Source organism: Fusarium solani (genome assembly GCF_023522795.1).
Source record: "Fusarium solani strain SB1 chromosome Unknown bctg00000001, whole genome shotgun sequence".
NCBI lineage: Eukaryota > Fungi > Ascomycota > Sordariomycetes > Hypocreales > Nectriaceae > Fusarium > Fusarium solani.
Genome location: NW_027072156.1, coordinates 1,721,906 through 1,748,318, shown reverse-complemented (window position 1 = coordinate 1,748,318; position 26,413 = coordinate 1,721,906). Strand labels below are relative to the sequence as shown.

Sequence of the window (26,413 nt, the reverse complement as noted above, 5' to 3'; positions counted from 1 at the left end):
GATTCATCATTTCTTGGGCTCTTCCCCCCTTCCATCCTTCGTTTCGCTCGCCTCTGTCAACCCCCGGTCCCTGCGCCTAGCCCATATTCGTCCGCCTCTTTTTAAGGCACACAAGCTCTAAAAGCGCAATCCCTGCCCTCCACTCCCATCCATCCACTGCACCTCGAATCGAATCCCTGGCCCTACATTAGGGACGCAGCGCTACGTACAGTACAAGTACATGCGTTTGAGCCTCGGGGCGACTTGCTTCTCGGCGGGGACTTTGGCTTGCCGGGCAGTTTCTCTCCTTAGCCTCTTTCTGGCCCTCCAGCTCTCCGGCTAGCTAGCCTCTACCTGTCTAGTCTCTAGCCTTGTCGCCTCTCGTAGCTGGCCGGTCCCTTGGAGCTGTGGATCGTCACTTTTCACTTTTCACCAGCGTCGTTCCCGTCCGTCCTGCCGCCTTGTCTTGTCGCTCCTTCTCTTCTCTCGACTTCCTCCGTCCTCGACTTGACTTAACTTGACTTGTCCTGGCCTTGACCTTTCCTTCTCATAAATCCTTCACCTTCCACTTGACCTTTACCTCTCCTCTCCTCTCCTCCTCTCTTCTTCTTCCTCTTTCTCTTCTCCTTCTTCCCGGCTTTATCGGTCGATCCCTCACACCGATCGTGATTCTCATACAACAACTCTCGGACAAAAGCCAATTAGATCTACTCCCCTTGTTCCTATCTGTGGCTTCTCGTCTTCGTGTCCAAACTCCCCAGTTTCCCCTCCACAAATTCCGCCACTTGCGCCAGATCGTCCGTCCAGGTCATCCGTCCGAGTTGCGCGAGGTCAAGGCCAAGCGAGTAGTTGCAATTTCGAGGCCGACATAGTGTATATCCTCGCGTGCAGCTTGCCCTTGCTCTGCCTTTTCCCCGTCTCCTCTGCACACCTCCTCACTCTTCAATCTCCTCTACTCGCATCACACATACGGTCGCATCATGTCGTCGCATCCGTCGCTCAAGGCGACCTTCGCCAGTCGGTCTGAGACGGCCACTCATCCTCTCAACCGACACCTCTTCAAGCTCATGGACCTCAAGGCCTCGAATCTCTGCCTCAGCGCCGATGTCGCAACCGCCCGCGAGCTCCTCTACTTTGCCGACAAGATTGGCCCCTCCATCGTCGTCCTCAAGACCCATCATGACATGGTCTCCGGTTGGGACTTTGACCCCAAGACGGGAACCGGCGCGAGGCTCGCCGCTCTAGCTCGCAAGCACGGCTTCCTTATCTTCGAGGATCGTAAGTTTGGCGACATTGGTAACACGGTCGAGCTGCAATACACCAGCGGTGCCGCGCGCATCATCGAGTGGGCGCACATCGTCAACGTCAACATGGTCCCCGGTAAGGCTTCGGTCACGTCCCTGTCCAACGCTGCCGCCAGATGGCTCGAGCGATACCACTACGAGGTCAAGACGTCTATCAGCATCGGGACTCCCACGGCCAGTCAGTTGGACGAGGACAGCGAACGCTCAGATGCCGAGAACCAAAACGACCACCCGGATCCGCCTCGAGCCGATAACGGTCGTAAGGGTAGTATCGTCTCGACCACGACGGTCACGCAGCAGTACGAGTCGGCCGATTCACCACGTCTTGTCAAGACGATCCCCGAGGGCGACGAGGCAGTATTTCCCGGTATCGAAGAGGCGCCGATCGAGAGGGGTCTGCTTATCCTGGCACAAATGTCCAGCCAGGGCAACTTTATGAACAAGGAGTACACGCAAGCCTGCGTCGAGGCCGCGAGGGAACACAAGAGCTTTGTCATGGGATTCGTCTCACAGGAATGTCTCAACTCACAACCCGACGATGCCTTCATTCACATGACACCTGGCTGCCAACTGCCCCCCGAGGGTGAGGACGAGAACGCCGCCATCAAGGGAGACGGCAAGGGTCAGCAGTACAACACGCCACAGAAGATCATCGGCGTTGCCGGTGCCGACATCGCCATTGTCGGTCGGGGCATCATCAAGGCCAGCGACCCCGAGGGAGAAGCTGAGCGATACCGATCGGCAGCTTGGAAGGCTTACACGGAACGGGTTCGTTGAAGACGGGGGCGGATTTCACGCGGACATGGCATGGTCGTTATGGGAGAAGGGATGAGCATCTCAGAGGTTGGCGAAATATCAAGCGGGAATTGCAATATCAATATCATCATCATGACTGTACTGGAGCAACTGCGGAAGTATTTAGTCGCTTTCAATGGAGAACAATGAGCCCTGGCTAGGGACGATACGTTATCCAAGCACTACCGTATGACTATCACTACCGCTATAGCGTCTCTGTCCGAGCGCACAGCTCTGACCTTCCCTTTTCCTTGACGTGGGAGCTCGGCGCTTCATCTCCACAGTTTTGACAGGGCTGAAATCCAGGGTTGAGTTTGTGGTGGTGGGTAACGTTAAAGCCGATTGCTCCGGAGCCCCCACTCGGTGACGCCAGAATCTTGGTCCGGTCTCATCTCGTCTCATCTCACCGTGGAAGTGAACTGAGATGAAGCAGCCTCGGATTGAGATGAATGTTTTTGTTTGTTTGAAGCGCAGAGACGGTCTCAGTACAGTATACGCGTACTAAATCAAGTGACCAATCATGTGAAGGATATCTCCCTGAGGTCAGACACCATCATTCATAAGCCGTCATGACACCGCCCCGTGGAGAAGGCGATGGCCCACGAGTGAGAAAGCGACGTCGAATCGTCATCAGCTGCACTGAATGCCATCGCAGGAAGCAAAGGGTTTGTGAATAACTGCAATCTTGGCTAGAATAAGCCAACAATGGATCTTTGCTAACCGTATCACAGTGTGATCGAGAGCTGCCATGTGGGAACTGCAGGTCAAGGAATAAGGAGTCAGCCTGTATTTATGAGACTGGCGCGCCAACGGCCAAGGAGAGTCGCCAAAAACGCCAGCATCAACAGACGGAAAAGGGTTTAGAGCCATCTCCAGCACAATCCAGCGACTCGACCGAAGATGGCTTCGATGAGCTTCTGTCGTCAAAGGCGGCTGACTGGGGCTACGCCCAGAACGGCGCGTCAACAATGGGACTTTTGAAGCAGATTGAGACAGTAACCGACGGCGAACATGGCTCACCTTCATCTACAGGCAGATCTAATGAATTCTCAGCCGGCTCACCGGAAGAGGACCTTGCGCTGAGGGAAAAGTACAAGGGCATCATCCGTCAGCTGCCCGCGAGGAACTACATCGACAAACTTGTTGAGATGTACATGCGCGGCTTCAACTGGCAGTACTTTGCCATCGACCCAGTGGTCTTTTACGCGCAGCTCGAAGCATGGAACAATCTCCCCTTTTCCATACTGTCGACCGTCGGCCCGCGCGGGTTGAGCCCCGAGCTGCGTGCGTTCCCGGCCTTGGTGTTCCAAGTCATCGCTACAGCACTTCTGCTCTTGCCAGAGCGGCCAGATCCGGTGTTTGACTCGCTCAAGTACGCCGGGAGCATGCGGTTTGAGGATCTGGCGGTTGATTACAGCGACTCTGGTCAGGCGGTTGTGGATCTGCTGGGGAAGAAGCACCTGTCACTGGTGACGGTTCAGGCGCAATTCCTGAGGGCATCGTTTTTCAAGTTTACAGCCAAGGTCACTGAAGCGGCAAGTATTAAGTCGATGTTACAGAATGAACCTATCCTAATACTCAGCAGTGGCACACCATTGCCATGGCCACCCGCGATGCGCAGGAGCTAGGCATACATCGCGATAGTTTGGACCCGAAACCCAAGGACTCTAGCATCGAAAGCGTTCTCGAGAACCAATGGGTGATACAACGGAGAAGGAGAATGTATGCTCTACTCGCCGTATGGGATCTCAACTGTGCTATGGTGCTTGGACGCCCTGGGACGATAGATTGGAATAAACTCCTCCCCACGCCGCCGGTGGACGCCATCTTGCCGGAGAATGGAGACAAGTCGCCGATAGTCCCTCGCGGTGAAGACGATCCTCCTACGCCGATAACTCGGCTTCTTTGGAACTACCAGCTTTGCGGACCACTACGAGCAATCATGAACCTTGAAAATGAAGGTCCATATCCGGTCGACTTTAGCAAAGTTGATCAGGTCCACCAGAGCATCCTCGATCTCGACAAGAAGATGCCACCTGCTTTCCGACTAGAAAATCCCGACACGCGATGGGACGATCGCCCCGAGACACACTGGTATCAAGCGAATCGATACTACTTCGCCCACCTACACCAGTTCAGCAAGACGGCGCTGCACCGGCCGTACGTCTTCAACCGGAAGGAGAGCAGGGTGGAGGCCATCAACTCCAGCCTCAGAACGCTCGAGATTCAAAAGTTGACGTTTGAAGGACTGCCACCAGACTCGTGGAGGAATTTCATGCTCTTCTTCAGCAGCTTCGACGCCATCGTGCTCATTGCCTCTGTATACATCCTCTTCCCGCAAGAGCATGCTGAGCTCACGGGTAAGATCCTGGAGCACTTTCAGTGGACTATCGAGCGGTTCTCAGCCATGCAGGAGCGTAATCCACTCGCAAAATCGGCACAGGGTGTTCTCAGGGCTATCGTTGTGCGGTTCAAGAGGGCGGTTGCGAAAGCAGAGAGCACCTCACTCTCCTCCACGGAAAACAGATCGACAACCGGTTCAAGTGGCTTGGCACCAACTTCCACACCGGGAAGCTCATCGCTCGGCACGGGCGACGTTGCCGGTCTGACACAGTCTCAGCCCGTGACGGAAACGGCGTGGAGGACACCACCAGCAGACAGCCTGGCGACGATGGCGACGTTCTTCCCCACGGGGGATCTAATCTACAACGATCTCACAGCGGGTCCAGACGGCATGATGCTACCATTAGGATCAACAGAGGGGGAGATTGGAGGGGATGATTTACTGTGGCAGTTTGGGGGCGACTGGGGTGACGACACGGTCTGGCAGATGCTGAATCAGTTTCCGGCGACGGGAGACGGTGGGCCCGCCGTTTGAGTTGGATTTTTGAGTTAAAAAAGCAAATACACAAAGCCTCGTGGGTTGATTAATTAGCAGGCGTTATCCAGACTGGAACATAGTGGTGGAGGCAGTGAGATTGGCTGTGAGTCTATGTCTAGGACTCTATCCAACAAGCAAGCGTACACCTTGAACAACTACATACCTACTATTCCATTGCATGTACTATGCATGATGCGGTCGCCTTTGACCAAATAACAAGGCGCTTGCTTCTATCTGTTCTACTGCGTAGTATTCCTGAGAACCTGCTGCTTGTTTCTGAGAGCCTGATTTGCTGCCTAATACCAAGCCAAGCCCGGGCAGGTTTCCAAGCCACAAGGCAGACTACTACAACGGAGTAAGCGGCGAGCTGAAAAGAGCAACGGCAAAACCGTCCCGTATGCGAGTGGCCGCCCGTTGGGCCTGTGATTGCTGCCCCCCCGCGCCGTGAAACCGCAACGGGGACGGGTGCTCTGGTAGCATTTCTCTCACGGCGAGGCGTTCTAGGCGTTGCACTCTGGGAAATTCCCCAGCACGGCTGGGAGCTGATTGGATGATGGGGGTGCGAGGCAAAAAGAGAGGGAATGCTTTGACACGCCGACGTGCAGATTGCACGGCCTCAGGGCGTGAGAGGACAGAAGCCGTGAGGGTTCGGGATAGGTAGACCAGAAGCTGTTGGTGGCCTCAGTGATGCAGCGTTGCACTCTTGCTGTGCTGCTGTGTTTGTCATTCGACATGATCGTTTCGAGAATGCGTGGATGAATCACTGTTGCCGTGGTCGAGTCCTTTATGCGTGTGTAGAGTTGTCATGCAGTTATAATTGACACTTGGATTGATCTGTTTGAGAATAGATGGGTCCATCATGGAAGGTGTTTAAAGCAAGTGAGTGCTGAGAGCTGCGAGCTGAAGCCCTGTTTGTCCAAAAGCGTTACAGTGCCAAAGTTAGACCAGGTTTATATTTAGCAGCCCATAATTAAAAGGCCACAACGACTTTCAGATCCAATCCTGTGCGCACCTGGCATCTGTATCCCCTCGTACCTGCCTCTCCTCGTCCTCCTCTCATCGCCTCGTTCTCCTTTGTCTTACAGAGGACCTAAGTTAAGAGTTCGGAACCCCTTCACTCAGTCAGTGCCATTGCCCGTCAGATCGATCCCCTGTAGGGTCTTTTCCTTCTGGCGCGTCTCCACTGTGGGTCGATGGGCCGGCAGTTGCATGGGCTGATCCTGCCCCCTGCGCTGATGCACCTTGATCACTCAAGGGAAGGAGCGACCTGACTTTTTTTTTTTTAAATGTTGTATGGATGCAAGGACCTCTCGACCAGGAGAGAAAAAAAGAGTTTGGCAGAAAATCAACCCACCACCTTTTGATCTTCAACAAGCCTTGAATTGCTCTCACCTTTCCTCTCTTCCTCTCTCAAGATCAAGAGAAAAAGAGGGACAAGAGGAAGAACTTGACTGTCATCCTCAAGCAAGCAAGAAGCAAGCACAAGCGAGGGTAACAATCACTTGCTCAAGGTGGTTTTTTTCTCTTCCCTGTCTCATCTCCAAAACGTGCACCTCTCCCGCACACCCTCATCCAATCCCCTTGCGCCGACTGTCGCAAAAAAAGGGTGTGTGGCCGCAAGCAGACAAAGACCCAACAACGGCCGAGCTGATCGCCTTTGCGCGCAACCGCTGTCACAACCCGGCACGGAGCCAAGACCAGGCTGGGCTGTGAAGGAGAGAAGGCAAGCCATCGCATCGTCCGTTTGCCTGTCAGTGTCCCGTTGGCGCGCGCCTCTCGTCTCCTCTCGTCTCGCTTGCTACCGTTGATATAACTCGACCTACCCGCTCGCCCAATCAATATTCCAGGGCTCTCTCGTTTACATTTTTCTTTTTTTGCCCTCTCTTCCTCATCCATCTTCCTTCTCCATCCGAAAACCTATCTCTGCCCTCCTCCCCGGCATCTCGAATCCTACCTCGGATCGAACTTCGACATCCTGGTCTAGAAATTTCGCTTCGAACCTACATCATCACCAGCTTCGAAAGCTTCGCCAGAAGCTCCACGCATTCCACCATGGCCGCTGCCGGCGCTTTAACAGACTTTGTCCAGCGGTATCAGGCCGTTCAAGCGTATGAAAACACAAGAGACAAATTGCTTCAGGTATGCGCGCCATCTTTCCGTCTGCGCGACACACACGTGCGCTCCCACATGCCATTCCCTTCGCCCGCCTTGGGAGCTTGAGCACCCCAACGCCGCGCCCTTGTGATCTTGTCATTAACGTCGCTAACATTTTCTGCTCGATAGGATCTACTACTTTACTGCCAAGGCGTCGAAGAGAGCCTACACCAAGAGAACCAGCAACTCAAGATCCGATTGCACGAAGCCGAACTCGACCTACACGCTGCGACAAAGTCCCGACGAGATCTACAGCACAGCCTATCACAAGCCGAGTCCCGAATAAAATGGGTGACAGATGAGAACGAAGAGCTCAAGGTACATAGCATCATGGATTGATGCGCTGGGAATACAATGGCTAAAAGCGACAGAATGGTGCTCCTTACCTTTTGCTGTTGATCGACGGAGATGGTCTTATTGTATGTTGGACAGGACCTGGTGCCGGGGGGACTAGCTGCTAACTACACAACAGTTCCAAGAAGAATACGTCCAACAAGGCCTCGAGGGCGGAAAGAAGGCAGCATACGCTATACGCTCTGCTGTGGCAGACCTGTGCAACCAGAGCCAGGAACGATTCAATGGGATAGAGATTGTTTGCCGCGTCGTAGCCAATGTCGCCGGCCTGAGCAAGGCCCTTTGTCGCGATGGCAGCATTGACGACCCCAGCATGTTTAAGGAGTTTACACTGGGTTTTACCCAGGCCAAAGCGTCCTTTGATTTTATCGATGTTGGTTATGGCAAGGAGAGAGCCGACTCCAAGATCCGAGGTACGTTGAAAAGAACACAGCAGCCTATGATATGCAGCCACAGCGACACAGATCATGTCCAATTGACGAGAAGCCGGCTAACATGGGGTTCAGAAACTGCTCGCTGGCATTTACGAAGCCATAATTGCAAACATGTCCTCTTAGGAATTGGACATGATGCTGGTTATGCGCCTTTCCTTGATGAAGTACTCCAGGACGACACAGCACGAAACCTCGTTTCTCTGCTCAAATCGACACCCTTGGTCCGCGAACTAGAATCTCTTAAGATGAACGTCATCTCGTTCGACCAAATTTTCCGCACAACGAAGCTTACCGACAAGACCCCCATCGAGAAGCCTATCGCGCCTCAGCCCAATGGAACCGCGCACCAAGTCTCGCCAACAGTCGTTCTTCCTACTCAAGCGGTGCTAACACCTGCAACGAGCACTGCGTCCATGTCGCCTCCGGCTGCTAGCTATGCCAAAATCACCAAGTGTGCTAGTCCACCTCCACAGCTCACAATGCCCCTGCCGCCCAAGCAGAACGCGAACAGCAATCGAAATAAGTCCCCGCCTCAGCCCGCTTGGAATCCTGGTCCTCGAGGACTTGATCAACCCATCACAGTGGGTCAACAGGCTATGGAGAGCATCAAGCGACGGGCGGGCAATGATAAACTGTGCAACAACCACTTCCTCCGCGGACCATGCACCAGGATTGACATTTGTCCTTTTGTCCATACCTACAAGCCCACTCAGGAGGAGCTCCGCGCTCTTGCAATGTTGTCACGACAGAACCCCTGCACGCGCGGTCAAGATTGCGATGTCGATGATTGCATCTATGGCCATCATGTAAGTCGCCCTCTCTTTCTTTGGCCTTCGTGGCTAACATGATTTGTCTTTAGTGTCCCAATGTCAGCAATGGGGTGTGCACGCGACAATATTGCAGGTTCAAGGTGGAGAGCCATCCGCCTGGCACCAAGTTTACCAACAAGAACATCCATGATAACTAAGCCTCGCGCTTTGCTGCGTGGGCTGTTGCTACTCGACTAAGGTCGATGGCAACTACACTATGATATGATCGAGTACCAACCAATCTCTGAGCTTCGTTTCTATGTACACTAGGATCGATTCTTGACATCCGATCACAAGGTTTTTAATATTATTATATAGGATTTCGGGGGATCAGCGATCCTCCACGACGAGATCTTTTTCAGTTTTTGCTTTTCTCCAAGCGCCAGGGCTCATGGGCCTCCAGAGGGTTTCACTCGCTGGGAAGGATTGCTTGATGTTTTAACAAATTGAGAGATGATTTTAATTTTCGTTCTCTATGAATGCAAATTCTTTCTTTTCTTTCCTAGATAGCCGTTTTTAACGTATCATGGAACCGAATTTCATGTCGTATGTTGAAGTGAAGTTGAAACTTGACCATCATGTAAGTCCAAGGTGAGCTCGGTGAGTTCGGTGAAGGGGTACCTGTTTACCCCACATTAAGCCCCGCCCACACCTTGACCTTCCATTTGGCTGCCCACCTGTGGTGTCAACTGGAAAGTGCCACCTTCCTTCCCAGAGACGACGCATCCCATTCCCACTTCTACACCAGGACCACTCTCGACTCCAACGTCACCCTCAATTCCACCTCGACTCTTGATAATTGTCGCTCCTCTGAGATACTCTCTTGGAGTTGACACTACGTACAAGTTACCCTCCTACGAACGTTCCCCCTCCTTCGCCCACCAGCCGCAAAAATGTCCCACCCAAGGATAGAAGAAGTCTCGGACAGCGACTTCGACTCTGACCCAGCCGAGGCCGACATTGACGACTTTGCCGAGTCGGATATCATGCGTCGCGTTGAACCCAAGTCTTCCACAACGACATCATCCGCTCCCCGACAAGCACCCGCCGCAGCAGCCAGCCAGCAGATGCCGCACATCGTCCCCGCCGGAGCCCCCATGGGCAGCACCCTCCCAGCAAATGCAGATCGCTCCGCCTACGCCGATTTCCAGTGCCTGTACCCCGTCTACTTTGACGCCTCGCGGTCCCGCGCCGAGGGCCGCCGCGTCAACGCCGACCTCGCCGTCAAAGACCCCCTCGCGCGCGAGATCGCAAACGCCTGCTCGCGGCTGCGCCTCCCGACCCTCTTCGAGCCCGAAAAGGTGCACCCTAAGGACTGGGCGAACCCGGGCCGCGTCAAGGTCGGCCTCAAGAAGACCCCCGGACACCCCGTGCAGAACAAGCACCACCTGTACCGCCTCATCGCCGAGCACCTCAAGGACAACCCCACCACCGAGGACAGCGCCGGTCTGCGTGTTCGGATTGGGGGTCAGTTGCAGCCAGAGCCTGGGAAGCCCTACCCCAAGCCTGCTGTGCCGCGAGGCTGGAAGATGGGTGAGCTGCTGCCCTACCTGAGCCCTGCCATGACGGGCGGTGGTGTGTCAGAGAACCTATTCAAGGATATGATGAAGGAGATGCAAGGTGGTGGAGATCCCATGGCGGCTCTGATGGGTGCGCAAGCGGGTGGTGACGAGGGCAGCAGTGGAGGTGGCAAGAAGAAGAAGGATAAGAAGGGCAAAGGCCGAGCATAGAGGGACTCTTACAAAGATGTAGAGGGAGAGTATGACACATGAATCAAGTTCTGGGAAATGTTAAGAGATACCAGGGATGGAGCATGACTACACTTTTTAAAACGAAAAAGACGAAAAATGCTTCAGAAGTCCCCTTTTTTTCGGGGAAAGATGTTTGAGATAAACTTGATTCTAAGGCGGTATCATGATACTCGCCTGATACACATTGACACCAAATATTGAAAAAGTCAAAGATGAATGAAACAAAAAGGGGTATGTCCACACGCTTCTCATCATACAGCGATTCGCCCTTGTAGAGCCTCCCACTCGCGCGATCCCACAATCTGCACGTCCCGCCCGGACCCGGGCACCACTTTTCCGTCGGCGCCGGGCAGCTTGATGCGCAGCCGGGCCGCTGGGTTCCGGCCTGGGGCCGCCTTCCTCCGCTCGACCTTGGCCGTCTGGCCCTGGAGCACGTGGGCCTTGTGAAGAACCGAGTCCTCCCAGGCGGTCCAGGCGGCGTAGTCCTCCTGTTGCTTGGCGGCATGGTACTGAGGCGTGGACCGGGCGGGCTTCCAGGCGAGCTTGTCCTCGGGCAGTGCCGAGAAGTTGTACAAGGAGGCCGAAGAGGCCATCTTGACGAGCTCGCTGAGGACGTCCCTACCCTCAGCAGCGATAAGACCGCGGCGCTGCTCGGTAACGGTCTTGGGCTTTTGAAGGGGCTCAGCCAGCCAGTCGTATCTCTGCTGCTCCGAAGTGCGGGCCCGGCGGTTGTCGTCACGAAGGTACCGGACGGCCGACTGCAGGCTCTCGATGTCCTTCTTGAGGGCGTCCATCTCGCGGGCGGTGGCAACGGCACGCTCCTGGCCAGCCTTGGCACCAGCAGCATCAGCGCCGTCAGCAAAGGCACGGCTGTCGCTGGCAATCTTCTTCCACTTGTCGCGCTCTGACTCGAGGTTCTTGAGCTCGCGGTCCTGCTTCTCGATATCTTCCTTGAGGCTGCCAATCTGCTGGCCCGAAGCCTCGAGCTCGCTCTGCAGGTTCGAAATGCGCTCAATGTTAGCCTGGGCATCCCGCATCCTCGACTCGAGCGTCTCGATCTTGAGCACGGCCGTGCTAAGGTGTTCGTCGCGCTGCGCAATGGTGCGGCGAGCCTCGCTATGCTCCTCCTTAAGGCGACGAAGCTCCTCCTCGGCGTCAACAGGGATGGTCTTGAGAGCCTTGAGCTCCTGTGACCGCAGCCGCCAAGGGGCAGGGGCCACATCGAACTCCTGAACTTGATCGAGGTCAGTAGCCAACGAAGCCAGGTCTGTGATTTGTGTTGTGACGGTTCGAAGCTTAGCCAGGTAGCTGGAGAAGAGATCCGACTCGCTTGAAGTGCTAACAGCGAGTACAGTCTTGTGAACTGCCGACTGCACCTCAACATATGTAAACGGCTCAGTCCTGGTCTCATCCGAGGTAAGAAGCTCGTGAAGGCCGAGACCAATTTGGCGTGCCAGGTCAGCAAGCTCCTGGGTTGCCTCACAGCACTGCTCAAATGCCTCGCTCGTATCCGGCAGCAGAGACAGAGACCTGGTCCGAAGGTCTTGAAGCGCTCGCACAGCCTTGCCAGCAATGACCTTGGCGCCTCGGGTCTGCGTAATGACAGCCTCGGACTTCTTGGCAAAGTGCTGCGCCAGCTCCTCCTCTTCGCCCTCAGCCGGGACCACACGGTGGACGAGGGTTCGAAGAGTGTTGAAAGAAACAGCCGCAGAGTCGAGATGGCTCTGCATCAGCATGGCCTTCATATGAGCGTCGTCGGCATAATTGGCCAGGTTGTTCGAGATGTGCACCTCTCCAAGATGAGAGAGGAGAGCAATGGTACGGTGCAGCTCGTCGGCGCACTTCTGCTCCTTCAGCTCATCTCTCCTCAGGCCGTCGATCCAGACGTTCAGAGCACGCTCAACAGGCTCCAGCTCGTGCAGCGCGTTCTGGTACCTAGAGAACTGCTCGATAGAACAATGGCTGATGTCATTGACGAAGCGGTCGCACATGTTGGACACCCAGACCAGCTTGTCCGAAGCGTCACAGCCAGCAAATACGTCGTCCTCGTGTCCAGGATGAGGCTGACCGTTGAGTCGCTCTCGGATGAAGCCGTTGAGGAGGTTGGCCTTGAAAGTCAGACGACGGAAGCGGAGCAGAGCAAGCACAGAGTCCTGATCCTCCTTATAGGTGTCAGGCAGGAAGAGCTTGACAATCTCCAGGTGCTGCTCTGCCTCTTGGGCCTCCAGTCGTCGCAGCTCCAGGTCGATCGTCTTGACTTGAGCCTTGGCCGCCGAGATCTGAAGCTTCATGTTGAGGTCCATCATAGCTCGGGATCGATCATTGAGCTTCTCTGACTCGCCCTCGGTGACGGCCTGCGAGGCTCTCATATCGTCCAAGTCGCTCTGCAAGCTCGTCACCAGCTCGCGGAATCGCGACAGGGTATACTCCATATCCTCCAGTGACTCTTCTTGCTGGACGGCCCGTCGAGCCTGCTCGGTAATGACGCTGTCCTTGAAGTCGAGCTCCTCCTGCATTTCCTTCTCGTTCTGTACGTGGTTGATCTCCAGCTCATCGTTAATCTCCTTGAGGCTTTCAAGGTCGTCAATCACGGCCTTGAGCTCCTCAATCTGCTCAGCCATGCTCATGTTGCGTTCCGTAAGGTCTTCGATCATGTCCTCAGCACCGAGCGCATTGTCCAGTTGTTGGCGAAGGTCCTCAACAGCCGACTGGGACTGCTCGAGCTTTTCTCGGCACACGCCGTACTCTTCCTTGACGGTATTAAACTCCTTCAAATCCTCCTCCAATCCCGCGATCTGGTCCTTGAGTTCCTCCTCTGACGCTTGCGTCAAGTCGCGTAATCGCAAAAGAGCCTCTCGTAATCGCTCGTTTGTGCGTTCCATCTGTAGCCATCCCGTGCTGGATCGCTCCTCCGGGGTCATGCCCTTGCTGTATTCCTCATTCTCTTCTCGGAGAATCTCGACCTCAAGCTCTAACTCTTCGGCCTTCTCCTTCAGGGCGTCTAGCTCAACCTTGAGAACCTCGGCTGTCTCCTCGGCCATCTCTCGGTCGAGTGTGGCCAATTCTAATATGCTGTCGTGCTCGGCCTGAATCTCCTCAATGGATTCCAACCTCATTTCCGCCTCTTTCAATAACTTCTTCAACTCATTGTTCTCCTGTTGCTGTGGTTGATACTTTTGCTGCAGCATCTGAATGACGCTCTCAAATTTGTCTCTCTCTCCCTGAACCTTTTCGAGCTGCTTCAACTTATCCCGGTCCTCGGCCCGCTTGCGTTCCAAAACCTTCAGCTTGGCCTTGAGATCCTCAATTTCCCGGCTTGCAGCAGTGCTCCCAGCGGGTCGAGCTGCAGGTGCGGGTTTCCTAGACACGGGTGGTGTTGATGTTCGTGATGAGGTCCCTCCTGTGAGCTTCTCCAAGGCCTTTGTTCTCGCCTGAACGGGGCTTCTGGGTTGTGGCGATAATATGTCCCCGTTATCCTTCACAGGGGAGGCAATACTGTCTCTGTCAGATGAGCCATGATCCCTCCCTGCTAGAGAGTCCACTGATGTCCGTCTTGTCACAGAGCTTGGTCGTGAGCTTGGTCGCGATACTGCTCTTGGTCCGCTCAAGGACAAGCGACCGCTTGCAGTCCTTGGAATAGGTCCTCCTGCTCGAGATGAAACTGAAGATGTAGAGGCCTGTCTTGTCGTCCGAGTGGCAGGGGGTGGCGGTGGTCCCATAGAGGTTCGCGATCCCCCAACAGACGGGCGAGACTTGGATCCCGCGGATGGCACACGGGGATTGGAGGGTGTTCCTGTTCGAGATACAGCAGCACTTGAAGAAGCACTCATCTGCTTAGTAGGCGATTTCGTGGGAGACTAGACAAAGGTCAGTATTCAACCTAGGGAGAGCACACCGCAACACCCACTCTTGCAATGCTGGTCGGCCTAGCCACTCTAGGTACCGGGCTCGGGCTGGGGGCATTCAGACTCTTCCTCCTACCGAGTCCAGCATCCCCCGCGCTCGACGTCCTCCCCGCGGCTGGGTTGAAGCTGCTCGGGCGGGAGGGCTTGCGCGCGGGCCTAGGGGCGGGGGCCTGGGCGATGATGGTGGCCATCATGGGCTTGACAAACATGCCGTAGCCCATGGGGCAGTCAAAGTAGCGCTCGCCCTGGACGCTGCCATCGTTCTTGCCCGTCTTCTCCTCGAGCTCGACGCCCACCCACTCGCCGACCTGGAAGTGGGTAGGGCCAGCGAAGCGGACGGTGCCCTTGCGGCCGTCCGAGAGCTGGACGATCTGCCCAGGCTTGAAATCCGGCATTGTGGGCAGTTTAGTCGGGGTCTTTGGGCATCGTGCCGGGCGTGGCTGTCGTTGTCGTTGTCGTCGTCGTCGTAGCTGTTCGAGAGCTGTCTCCTGAGTAGGTTCGCTTAGAGAGAGGGTCTATGATGTTTGGATCCATCCATTGACATTCATCCCTGAAGTGCGCAGTAGACGCGTCTACTTTCGGATAAACGCGACGGCGGCAATCCACTCCCGGCGGCTAGCGTAGGTACGTACCGAGGTGGGTCATCAAACAACCTCACCTTCACTTGTACGCCCTTCATCTCAACAAAGAAATTCAACTCTGTAACAACAAATCATCATTTTCGCGTAATTGATTGGCTAACATAACTATTCATCTCTCATCCTACTCAAATCATTCGTCAAGATCCGAAACTCAAATGTTTGTTTGTCTATTTCAGCCCGACAACTCTCCCTTCATGTCGCGGGCTTGTCTGTTAGTTGCTTGACAGTAATCTCGCTACTCAAACTCTGTTCACGAGTTTCTATGTATTCGAAAAGAATTAGACCCATGCTCGATCGACGTTATGCTTCCAGAGTATTTCGTATGCTTCAAAATCCCAAATTGGCACCAGATACTCGAAGCAATGCTCGCCTCGTACCGTCTCAAATCCGGTTCAACTTACACCTTTCTCAGTATGCAATCATGTATCTTTTCAGGCCTTGGAGGCTTCCTCTCGGAAGGATCCTCCTCGTACCCACTCAACCACTTCAAACGCGACTCGTCGTTCAGTCGCCTCGTCCAAGTCCTTTCCGACAGCGATTCGGACAATCATAAGGCCCGGGTGCTTGTGGAACTCGACAGCCCCAAACTTTGTAATCTCCTCTTCCACGCTTGGCTTAACGTAGACCACCAGGTCGGGGGCGATGGTGCCGCGCCAGAGAGTCGCCATCCACTGCCAGTGGTCAATCGGCGCGTATGAGTCGGCGATGGGTACGGTACACGCAAAAGCGTCCGACAATGTGAGGCTGAATCCCTCCTTGATGAGTGCCACTGGCACTTTGGGAGCTGGTCCTTTCTCCTGTGGCTCTGCCGCACCCTCTTCCGCAGAGCCTCGCCGCGAGCCCTGCGATCCAGTGTCCTCCTTATTCGAATCCGAAGTCGAGTCATCCTTCTTGGTGATATGCTTCACAATTTCTCTGGAATTCCTGTGCCAGTGAATCATGGTCTCGAAGCATGACTTGAACGTGTCTTTTTCGTCCGCGGATACACCCTCACTCGGAGAGTCCCGTCTTTCGGTGTTATTCGGCTCCTCCGACTCCCTTCCCCATGTCTTTAGATGTACTTCGTTGGATGCCAGGATGGCCTTCTCTACCAGCTGGCCGACTTGCTTGAGCATTCTCGGCTTGGGCCCTTCGACTGCGATGACTGCCCCGCGATTCGCCAACCCGTGACTACTGGGGTCGAGAGCTGTGATGGGTGTGTGATTGATTCGAGCCAAGACTGACAACTTTCGAGTGAACGGAATAGACATGACCATGGCTTCGACACTTCGAGCCTGGGGGTCTCGAGCACCGGTTATTCCGAGGCCAGTGACGGGTGTGTTGAGATGTCGGACGTCGACTTCTGTCGCCACACTTGGCGACATAGGAACAGACGTCTGTAGTGGAGGCAGTCGAAGAGACTCGTCGTATGAGGCGTATCGAGCATGGCTCTGCTCAGGCCATGGCCCTGGTCGTGGAGGAGGGCCCATCGGACCAGATTTGGATCTCGGAAAGCCCGGCTCAGGCAAAGGAGTCGCGGGGAACGATCGCATGAGAGCTGGAGCTCCCATCGACAACGCTCGCACTCCCTGGTGAGGCGATGAAACTGCGTGATAGCCCCCGGCCTGGTTGCGGCGACGTCTCTTCACCTCTGGGGGCTCAGGATTCAAGTCATCAGCTTCTCGGTATCCGGGTCGCTGTGGGGGGTAGCGCAGCCTCGAGCTAGGCGAGCTACTGTAACTTCCACGGCGAGCCAGATCCAGGTCGTCTCCTCGGACAGAAGGGTTATATGGGGTTGGAGGCTTCGTCGTGGAAGGCGTGGAAAATGGAGTAGAAGGGGTACGAGGGGTCGCAATGGACCGCCCGTTGCACTTGGTGCAGCGTCCAGAGTCATCAGCCGGGGACGAACCTGTCCGGGTCCCCTGGGCTTTGTTGCCGCGTCGTGGCTGGTATCGATAGTCAGGATACTGGCGCTGATGGCGCTGCTTCTCTTCATCGGCTAGGCTCTTCCAGTTGGCCTTGACATCCTCAGACTCGTCCTTCCACTGCTCCCCGATGATCTTGGAGATATCGGGGTTGGAAAGATGGGGGTTCCGGGCAACAACTTGAGCCTGATGATGCTGACGATATAGGATGAAAGCTATATCCGAGTTAGCCGTGACAAAGAACCCTACTTAAGCAAAAAGGGGTTGTCAGCGTAGAGATGTTACTGCTCACACAGTCTCGACGCTCAAGGCGAACTTCAACAAAGGAACCTGACTAGACTCACCGTTTCGAGGTCTGGGAATCTTTGGGGCAGGAGTGCAGAGACAGATGTCTCTGGGGCCTTCGCTATTCATGCTGCTAGGGGTGCTGAGCTGGAGCTTCTCGAGCCTCCCATAGTTGGCGTCGGCCGTGTTGATGGAAGCGGCACGTTTTCGAGCCAGGCCGGCAGTGCGAGGGCTGGGAGAGTCGGGGGTGTCAGGGACAGTACGAAAGGCACGCGGCGGCCTGTCATATTCGTCGACGGCGTCCATGGGGGAGTGAGCAGGGGTCATGGCCTGCTTGGGAGCGGCAGCAACCAGAGAGATGACCTGTGTCATTTTGGAGAGCGGCGGCTGGGCTGCTGGCAAACGAACGAATGCGAGACGCTGAGAGCGGGTTGGGCCAGAGCGGGAAGCGCCAACTTTTTGGCAACCACACAACCTTGTACCCTGAACGTAGCGTAGCGGCTGAGGGTGGAGTTGGATATGTTTGAGCGAGAAGGCTGAGAAGGTTGAGTATAGTTGAGATGAGTTGCAACAACAACAACAACCTGGGCGAAACCCGGCAAGAACAAGAGGTAATAAGGTCAAGCCTCGACGGAAAGAAGGCGTTTCTGAGTTCCAACCAAGTCTTTTTTGGTTCAAAGAGCGTCGACGGTGCTCGTGTGTCGGGGCCAGTCTGTGCTGGCCAAGTCTTTGTGTGCCTGGCAAGAGGACAATGAAACTGGGGCCAGTCGGTCAATCAGTGCCTGGGGCAGGACATGAGGCGTGATTCCATTATCGGATGCTCTTTGAAGTCTTCTCTTTCTCTCTCTCTTTTCGCCTCCTCTGCAGTATCCCAAACTCGTCCACCAACAGCAGCCCTGTCTCTTCAACTGTGTGTGTCTCTCTCTCTCACGCGTCAACTCCCTCTCTGCGTCTACCCTCTCCGACAACGGGTAGATAGATTAAAACGTCCTAGTCCCGGGGTAACTAGAGTGAACGGCGGGGAACATGCCCTGGCCTTGCTCTGGTTGGTGAGAGAGTCTCAGCAACCCCATCAGCCTGCCCTGCTTTGTTCGCGTTTGCCCCCGTAGACTGTCCCGTCTGTCCGTAGCAACCACTAGGGAGCATACAGCAGCCGCAGACTGGGCAAGGCAGATGCCGCAGGCTCCAGTGGTACCGGCAGCGCGAACGAACCAGGGTGTGTATGTGTGTATGCGTGATGGCGTGTGTGTGGCCAATGTGTGTGTGTGTGTGGATGCTCTTGAAAAAGAAACAGACTCATCCGCTGGACCCAACAAAACGGAGCGAAGAGAAGGGCGCGCACACACACAAAGGAAGGTCCACGGACTTTGCCATGATATATCATCTTTCTCCCCCAGGTGCGCGGCGCTTCTCCCCTGCCCTGCCTCTCCAGGGCAAGCCCAGCATTGCTGCTTCTGTCTCCGCCCTCCTTTGTAGTCGTGCAATGGAAGTGAATGCCGGTCGTCAGCTGGCCCGAGCGAACGATTGCCCCCTTCCCCCTGCTTCCTCCTCGTCCAGCCTCATCCAACGGCGACAATGCGCTGCCGGAATGTACGTAGACCGTGTCTTGGGGCTGGAATGGGATGCTTGGCGAGCTCTGAGACAAAGACAATGTCCGCGCCGAAATTGGCATGGGATAGGTCTTGCGCACGTGATGGACAAACCTGATTTCCCTTTGACAGATAGCTTGAGAGTGAACCCAACAGGGCGGGTCAGCAATCCAATCCTGGTGCAAGACGGCTGTCGAAATGGCCTTTCATCGTTGGCATCCGTCCGGATCCAGCCATCCTCCCCAGTTTCCCCATTAGTTTGAGTGAGTCAGTCATCAAAGGACTTGTGGGAGGGGGTGGGGGGGCCCCTTTGTTGTTTGGTCTAGAATTAGCATAATGGGAGCAATAACAAGGGAGAGATTCCCCCAAGGGGAGCTCAAGTTGACTCTAGGTATTCGCAAATGGCATTCTGATGATGATGGTCATTCGATGTGACCCAGCCCGACGCCGAACCTCTTGTTTGCAAGTATTTTATCCATGGCTCCCTATCAAGTACACAACGGGTCAGCCAGGAAGCAGGTATTTTCGTATCGCCTCGGAAAATCCCCTTGAAATCCTGTGACCCTGTTCAGTTAAACAGTAATTATGCATAGCACTTCTCCCCTTCCATCCCAGCGCCGTCTAGACCTAAACAAAACCCCGAGCCTTACAGTCGTCCCCCGTTTACGACAGGAAGCCTTGTCCGGCCTCGCTGTTGAGGAGCGCCGCGCTGCGACGGGCGTCAAGGAACAGGTCCTCGCACTCCGCAACATCCTGGACGTCGATCTGCGAACGGCCGTTGGCCTTGGCAAGAATGCTGTTTGTTCACCGTCAGTCAAACCATGTCTCGGTGCATCCCAAGGGGGAGGTTCAACCCCTTTCACCAAAGTGGGCTTACCTTGCGGGAGTCAGCAGCTGCAGGCAGTACCGCATACTGATACGGACACCGTGTTCCGCGATTTTGTCGATGGCGGCGTCCGAGACTGAGACGCCCTCGGTCGAGGCACGTATCCGCACGATGCGCTTGATCTCATCCGCCTCGTATGGCGTTGTGGGAATGATGAGCAGCCGAGCCAGGAAGTCGGAGGGGATTCCGTGAGCTGCGACAATACCGTCGGTGCCTCTGATGGTGCACATTCCCCGGTTGGAGGCCAAGACAACGATGGGCGAAATGGGCGATTCCAGGGCTCGGTTCAGGTAGGTGAAGCACTCCACATCGAGCATATGCGCCTATGAAACGATCCCGTCGGTTAGCCATAGGTTCCCGTCCCGACATGAGACGGGGGACACTGGGGGGACTTTACCTCATCAATGAACAAGACGCCTGGCACAAGTTCAGCCACACCCTGGTCAATATACTTGCTGACCACTTTGTTGATCTCAGCGCGCAGCTTTTCGGTAATCTCAGTCATCTTGGGCTTCATCAGCTGGCCCATCATGCTCATAATGTCCTGTCCGCCCTGGGGTCGCGCGTTGGCCATGTCCAGATCGTGCAACGTGACATCTTGCACAATCTCCTTCTTCTTGTGCACTTCACCCTTGGGGATAGGCACGTACTCCTCCGCCTCGAGGTCGAATTCTGTGGCATAGGCGTCCGATCGGCCAACTCGTTTGCATGCGCCCGTGTTCGCCTCGATGTAGATGACGTCTCCCACTGTGACACGCTCCTTCTGGATGGCCTCGTAGATGCTGGGGTCGAGGCGAAGCTTCTTCTGTCCCTTTGCGCTCTTCAGGCCGATGAGCAGTGTGCTGATGGTCTTGCCGTAGCCACCCAGAGGGTTCTCGGCCTCCTCGGGGGTCAGCTCTGTAACCTCTCCCTCATACACCTCCTTTGTCTCTCGGACCTTCAGGCCAATCGCTCTTCGGAAGTTTTCCATCAACATTTCGGTCTTCTTAACTTCGGTCGAGTAGATTTCGCTACCCACGATGGGGCAGAAAGGGATTTTGGTGCCCAGCTCTTGGCTGATGGCGAGCGCGAGTGCCGTCTTTCCGGTTCCAGGACCTCCTGCCAACAAGACACCTCGGCCAGCCATCTTCTGAGCTCGAATCAAGTCCACCACGACGCCGCAAGACTGTTCCAGATGGGTCAGCAAACTATTGATGGGCCTTTGTATACCTTTGGAGGCTCACCTCACGAGCGCCGACTTGGCCGACAAAGCCAGAGGCCTGCTTCTCTGCGTATCCATCTGACTTCAAGCCCAAGCCCTTGATGTGAGTGTGGGCGGCCGTGCGATTGTCTCGCTTGTTCCCCTTCACCTCGCTGATCTGGACCATGATGTCGGTGGGCGCCGAGTTCTGTTGGAATTTCCGATATTCTGCGAACTACCTTATCGATGCGACGATTCTGAGCGAATTGGGATGAGGTCTCGTGGTTGGTAGTGATGTCAAGTGGTTGTTGATGTAGCAGCCTGAAGCTCCAAAGATTTGCGATCGAAGCTTAGTTGCTCCTGGTCCAGGCGCGTCTTCGCGACATGATAGGTCACGTGATCACCGAGCACGTCCTCACCCTATACACCCGTGAACAACCACTTAATTGAATTCACGAAAGATTCATCATTTCATAGTTGGCTTTATTCTATATCAAGGTTCTTGGGGCTGTCATAGGTCCCTGTTATACAAGATACCAGCTCGACTAAGTAGTTGGGCTTTGAAAACCTCCACTCACATGCATCGAACTACCTCCACCGATGAAGGGGGTCTAAGGTGCAACAAAGATACTCTTTCACAAATAACTACAGCCAGCATCAAACTGACATGACAAAACTCGGTTCTAGTCTAGGATACGCCCCCATGGAAACATGCCTCGCATACAGAACTCACTTGGCCCAGAGTGTCTGTCAATCACTAACATCGGTAGACCAAGTTGTTACACGGCTTCTGTGTTCGTATAAGACATGGTTTCCAAATAGTCAACATAGAACAGCCTAGAGGCCCAAATAGAAACAAGCATGCAGAGAACTAGGAACTGACGAAAAGTTGTTGCCGGAGGATAACCGAAAAACAGTGTGGCCGGGTCCTTTATAGGGACAAGCCCGGACTTGTCAAGTTGATGACAATCGTGCCCCCCTAGTACAGTTAGACACCAAGCAAAATCAACACCAGAAACACACACACATATAAATGTCCATTCTTGACGTTGTTCATTCAATCTACTTCTATATCAAACTTTTATGTCCCTGGCCACTGAACTGGATGTCAACCCCTGTTTGAGCTGAACCCTTCGTACCACCAATCTATCGGGAAATCCTCATCTCCTCAGACGTGCCTGAGTCGGGCAACAACATGGGGGATCCCTCCGCTTCGCCGGCCAAGTTCCCATGCCTCTCAACATCATCCGTGGGCACCTTGGGAGGCGGCGACTTCTTGATCAAAACAACTCCGATGGCACTTCCAAGAATCAAGGTACATCCCGCGCCGCTCATCAAGCCCATGCGATGGCCAAATACCCATCGATCGAAGCTCGCCGCAAAGAGCATGTGCGTGTAGACCATGGCGTTGGCACGGTTCGACTTGTCCGCTCCAAGACCCGAAGTCAAAAGATATTGCATGATGAAGCCCAGGATGCCCAGAGGGAGCAGTAACAACCACTGCTTGGCGGTGGATGGGGTGACCCAACGCAGGCCTGGTTGAGCGACGTCGAGGATAGGTGCGAAAATCAGAAACAGGGCCGAGAGGATGGTGGAGATGGCGCCGAAGTAGTTGACAGAGATCAGGGGGTGAGCCCGCTTTCCAATCGTTCGTAGGGTCGTGAAGGCACCTGCCGCCCCTAGGACGCCCACAAGGGCAACACCGACAGCTACTAATCGCTCCTCGGATGTGGCCTCGTGATCTGCGCCGGGTATCCCACCCTCTGGCGGCTCAGTCGTCGAGGGATCTTGTTCCTCGCCGGACTGGGAGAAGAGTGAAGTGGGACGAGCGATCAACACCACACCCAGGAGGGCCACCAGGGTCGCGAGCTGCTCGATTCGGGTAAAGGGCTCACGGAGTGCAAACCAACATATGAAACCAGCAACTCCAGGGGCCAAAAAGGTGATAACGGTAGCATCTGCGAGTGGGAGATACATCATAGAATACCACATGCCGTATATACCCCAGTATCCAGACAACCCACGCAGCCACAACAGCCATCGAATCTCCCTTTTCCCAAACGGAAAGTCGGGCGTTTTGCTCCACCACATATACGCCGAGCAGCAACACGCCGTCATGAACTGTCTCATGAGGAGCACCTGGACGGGGTGCATGCCGTTGCCTTCGAGCTCAACCAGGCGGGCACTGAGGTTCATCAAGGCACCAAAGAACTGGGACAGGGCAACGAGGGCGGCGGGCTTGTTCCTGGCCCAGAATACCTGCCACCGGGTGGGTGTTGCGTCGCCGTGCAACTCGGTGCCATTGTGTGGAAGGCGTCCCATGGGGATGGGAGATGGGCATGGAGAGGGACTTAGCGACAACCGGCGGAATTCGCCATAATTCGAGTCGTCGAGCTTGGTTCCCATTAAGCTGGGGGATGGTGAAGGCACCGGTAACAGATGACGGTCTGATTCTCCCACATTCCCAGGTGCCAGCTTGGCACCGGGAGTCTGGGGAATCTCTTCATAGGGCGGTGGGATCCTGGAGTCCTGATCCATGGTGCCGGATAGACGAAAGTAGCTATCACTGTCGTCGTGAGGGTTGCTTGACACGGCGACGACGGATGGGCAGCACAGAGGAGACGAGTCGACGACCAAGAGTCACGGTGAAGTCAACGCAAAGCTTACCAATGGGAGAAATCTCAACCAGGCTTAGATCAACGACCGAGAAGCGTCAAGACCCAACCACCCATGAGCGATCCAGACCCCGCAGCGGAAGCCGACCGGCAGGCGGACCAACGATCCCATCATGGGATGGGGATCCTCTTTTCTCCTCTTCTCGCAGCAGCACAGCCCGACGAATGTGCAAAGAGGATGACGAGTGGGGGTGGAACTTGTCTGAAATCCTCCCGTTCACAAGGCGAAACAAACAGCTGCAGCGCAGGAACGAGTCATCAGCACCTCTCGGTGCCGGTTTCGCCGCTATCGGCCGGGCCGTCGCGGATCAGCTGGGGGATCCATTCAGATCAGGTGCAGAGATTGCTGACAGAGGCCAGAAAAGAAGAGCGACGAGGCGCTGTTGGGTGGCGAATAGGCTTCTCGAGAAAGAGAAAAAAAAAGTGGTGGGTTGGGATGGATGTGACCAGAACAGGCGGTTGCATCCATCATGGCTCTTGGCTCTGCAACCAAAAAGACGCAGCACCCCCCCCCGGCTTCGCTCCGGAGTCGGGTCGGGTGTGGGCCCCGGGATACAACCTCCGTGCTATTCCCCAACTTCCCACGAGGGACGGAGTCTTGCCGATCGGCCCTGACTAGTGAAGCCTGGTTGCTGAAGAAGAGATGGTGTGGGCGTGGGCGTGAGAAAAGTGCTGACCGCTGGAGTGTGTGTTGGGGAATTCTGCTTATCAGCTTCTCAGTGCAGTATCAGTCAACTTCCATTTCCAGACCGCATATGAAAAATACAACCCCAAAAAGCACCCTGTAATTGTGATAGCAATTGCGATAGAAACGTGGGGGCCAAAGTCCTGTTGGTCTTCTTTTCACACCAAACTCCCTAGAAACCAACGCTTGCGTGATAGTTCGTGACAATGTGCAATGTTGATGCAATTTCCAATAACTCCGGTGGGCCGCAAGAATACCAAATACCAAATCCCAAGCCCATGGTCTCGCTTGTAGAACGCCAAAAGGATGCTGAAATATCCAGAGACCCGCCTCAGCGCTTCTTACCAAGCGCATCCGCTTCCGCCTCGGCATCGTCGTCGGCCTCGCCCAGCTCCTCCTCCGCCTTTGCGGCAGCCGACGCAGCGGGTCCCTTCGCGTCTGTCTTTTCTCTCTGCTTCTCCTCATTTGCGGCATCCTTCATGATCTCGTCCTCGCCGTCGCGCAGAATCTCTCGTGCCTTCTTGATCTCCTTTTGCTTCTCAAACACCTCCTGCACCTTTCCGAGGAACACGGGGTTCTTCCGGAACGCAAACTCGAAATCTTCGTACTTGATCTTTTGCCGGCCAGAGTAGTTTGCCGCCCGCGTCGCCTCGAACGCGATGGACTGCATAAAGTCTGTGAGGATCTCGTCGAGCACTCGGACCGTCTCGGGGAGGGGGTTTTGAACGTCGCCGTGAGCGTAGAGCAGCTGCGCCACTGTAGTCGAGAAGAAAACGTTAGATGTCACGGGGATGTTGTAGAGAAGAAGGTGAACATACGCTCGGCATGGCTAAAGTTCATCTTTCCGACATTCTTGCCGGCTCGCGCTCGAGGCTCCATGGTGAGAGTGTTGTATCACGCCGTAGCGTTCCCCAAGCGATACACAGGTACGAGGAGTAGGATACCGAGGACTTCAAGATCGTGATTGGAGATCAACTACCCGTAGCCTTGTCGTAGAGATGTAGTCGGATGCTGTGAGAGATGCGCTCGGCCAGCCTTGCAACGGGGGGCTTTGGTGGGGCCGTAAATTTGTGGGGTCCAGTAGACGTCACCCCTAGCAAGAGACACGGCTCGGCGAATCTTTACCCCTAAGCACACATTGCGCATGTGAGAAGGCTGAAGCGATTGCTTCAAGCGACGTTTGCGATTCTCGACGACGACTTGTTCCCCGCGTATTATAAGCAATCTCCGTTGTTGTTTTTGAAAGAGACCAGATCAACACTCGCAAAAATGGTATGCGCGGTGCTCTTTTACTCTAATTACGCTCTGCTAACGCTACCATAGTCCGCCCTCTTCAACTTCCAGTCCCTCCTCCTCGTCCTCCTGCTGCTCATCTGCACGAGCGCATACGTCCACCACTTCACTCCGAGTATCATGGACAGGAATAAGAACGGGTATGAGATGCGACGGCTCCTAACACACGACACGATGAGCTGACACCAGCTAGGTTCATGGGCATCTTCTGGAAATGCGCAAGGATAGGAGAAAGATTGAGTCCATACATAAGCATATGCTGTGTCCTCATGGCTGTATGTTCAGATACACCGTTCGAACCGCTCGCTCGCTCCTGGCTAACTTGTTCGTCTAGGTCTCTATCCTTCTGAACTAGATTCCATGTTTACCTACCGACGGGACGTTTCTGTTTTACCATGATTACGATAGGCTAGGAGTTGGGCTGGGGCGAAGCATAAACAAGCTAATGGGCGGTTTTCCGGCTTCCATGTGTACAAATCTGCAAATTCACGATCACGATCTTACCATTCACCAAGAATAGGACATGCTGTGAAGTCTGTGACTGGCTTCCTCATACAAACTTCAGTGCGCCGCCAGTGAAACTCACCATCCAGCGAGTTTGCGTTACATTCAGACTCCAGCGAGCCGCCAGGCCAGAAGCCGAGTCTGGAATCCCAACACAATCTGGATCCTGCTCAATGGGTGTGCCGTGGTTACCTCGCCTGATAAGGCCAATTAACCAATTGATGCACTTCATTGCCGCAAGGCGCCTGCGTGTGTGCATGAGTGCGTGCGTGCGTGCGTGCGTGGGACTGGAGTAACAATATCAGTGAATCGGACAAGGCGTGCGGAACTTTGCTTGTCGCACAGACGACGCAGTGCCTTCTTGTCATTTCGACAACTCGGCTCTCAGATGTGAAAGAGTGAGCA

General features: G+C 54.8%; 10 protein-coding genes across 10 annotated transcripts; 5 read left to right on the top strand and 5 right to left on the bottom strand.

Annotated features, from left to right (window-relative positions):
• Positions 1-959: 959 nt before the first annotated feature.
• MRS44_002661 (uncharacterized protein) lies at positions 960-2,060 on the top strand (the record flags this gene model as incomplete). The annotated part of the gene is made up of 1 exon (XM_046270599.1): positions 960-2,060. The coding sequence occupies one exon, from the start codon at positions 960-962 to the stop codon at positions 2,058-2,060; it is 1,101 nt and encodes a 366-aa protein (XP_046136772.1).
• A 587-nt stretch (positions 2,061-2,647) lies between these two features.
• On the top strand, positions 2,648-4,956 carry MRS44_002660 (uncharacterized protein; the record flags this gene model as incomplete). The annotated part of the gene is made up of 3 exons (XM_065622910.1): positions 2,648-2,743; positions 2,810-3,601; positions 3,664-4,956. The coding sequence occupies 3 exons, from the start codon at positions 2,648-2,650 to the stop codon at positions 4,954-4,956; spliced, it is 2,181 nt and encodes a 726-aa protein (XP_065478982.1).
• A 2,055-nt stretch (positions 4,957-7,011) lies between these two features.
• On the top strand, positions 7,012-8,868 carry MRS44_002659 (uncharacterized protein; the record flags this gene model as incomplete). The annotated part of the gene is made up of 6 exons (XM_046280760.1): positions 7,012-7,098; positions 7,243-7,431; positions 7,485-7,532; positions 7,586-7,880; positions 8,025-8,707; positions 8,761-8,868. 6 exons carry the CDS (start codon positions 7,012-7,014, stop codon positions 8,866-8,868), a joined length of 1,410 nt encoding a protein of 469 aa, XP_046136770.1.
• Positions 8,869-9,603: 735 nt separating this feature from the next.
• Positions 9,604-10,440, top strand: MRS44_002658 (uncharacterized protein; the record flags this gene model as incomplete). Its single annotated transcript, XM_046268129.2, has 1 exon — positions 9,604-10,440. The coding sequence occupies one exon, from the start codon at positions 9,604-9,606 to the stop codon at positions 10,438-10,440; it is 837 nt and encodes a 278-aa protein (XP_046136769.1).
• Positions 10,441-10,712: 272 nt separating this feature from the next.
• On the bottom strand, positions 10,713-14,761 carry MRS44_002657 (uncharacterized protein; the record flags this gene model as incomplete). Its single annotated transcript, XM_046270585.1, has 2 exons — positions 10,713-14,318; positions 14,369-14,761. 2 exons carry the CDS (start codon positions 14,759-14,761, stop codon positions 10,713-10,715), a joined length of 3,999 nt encoding a protein of 1,332 aa, XP_046136768.1.
• Positions 14,762-15,438: 677 nt separating this feature from the next.
• MRS44_002656 (uncharacterized protein) lies at positions 15,439-17,568 on the bottom strand (the record flags this gene model as incomplete). Its single annotated transcript, XM_046268128.2, has 2 exons — positions 15,439-17,126; positions 17,256-17,568. 2 exons carry the CDS (start codon positions 17,566-17,568, stop codon positions 15,439-15,441), a joined length of 2,001 nt encoding a protein of 666 aa, XP_046136767.1.
• A 1,880-nt stretch (positions 17,569-19,448) lies between these two features.
• On the bottom strand, positions 19,449-21,038 carry MRS44_002655 (uncharacterized protein; the record flags this gene model as incomplete). Its single annotated transcript, XM_046275194.2, has 4 exons — positions 19,449-19,581; positions 19,663-19,994; positions 20,069-20,836; positions 20,895-21,038. The coding sequence occupies 4 exons, from the start codon at positions 21,036-21,038 to the stop codon at positions 19,449-19,451; spliced, it is 1,377 nt and encodes a 458-aa protein (XP_046136765.1).
• Positions 21,039-21,997: 959 nt separating this feature from the next.
• MRS44_002654 (uncharacterized protein) lies at positions 21,998-23,389 on the bottom strand (the record flags this gene model as incomplete). Its single annotated transcript, XM_046268126.2, has 1 exon — positions 21,998-23,389. One exon carries the CDS (start codon positions 23,387-23,389, stop codon positions 21,998-22,000), a length of 1,392 nt encoding a protein of 463 aa, XP_046136764.1.
• Positions 23,390-24,542: 1,153 nt separating this feature from the next.
• MRS44_002653 (uncharacterized protein) lies at positions 24,543-25,090 on the bottom strand (the record flags this gene model as incomplete). Its single annotated transcript, XM_046280759.1, has 2 exons — positions 24,543-24,967; positions 25,030-25,090. 2 exons carry the CDS (start codon positions 25,088-25,090, stop codon positions 24,543-24,545), a joined length of 486 nt encoding a protein of 161 aa, XP_046136763.1.
• A 390-nt stretch (positions 25,091-25,480) lies between these two features.
• MRS44_002652 (uncharacterized protein) lies at positions 25,481-25,859 on the top strand (the record flags this gene model as incomplete). Its single annotated transcript, XM_065622909.1, has 4 exons — positions 25,481-25,483; positions 25,535-25,644; positions 25,698-25,779; positions 25,839-25,859. 4 exons carry the CDS (start codon positions 25,481-25,483, stop codon positions 25,857-25,859), a joined length of 216 nt encoding a protein of 71 aa, XP_065478981.1.
• Positions 25,860-26,413: the final 554 nt, after the last annotated feature.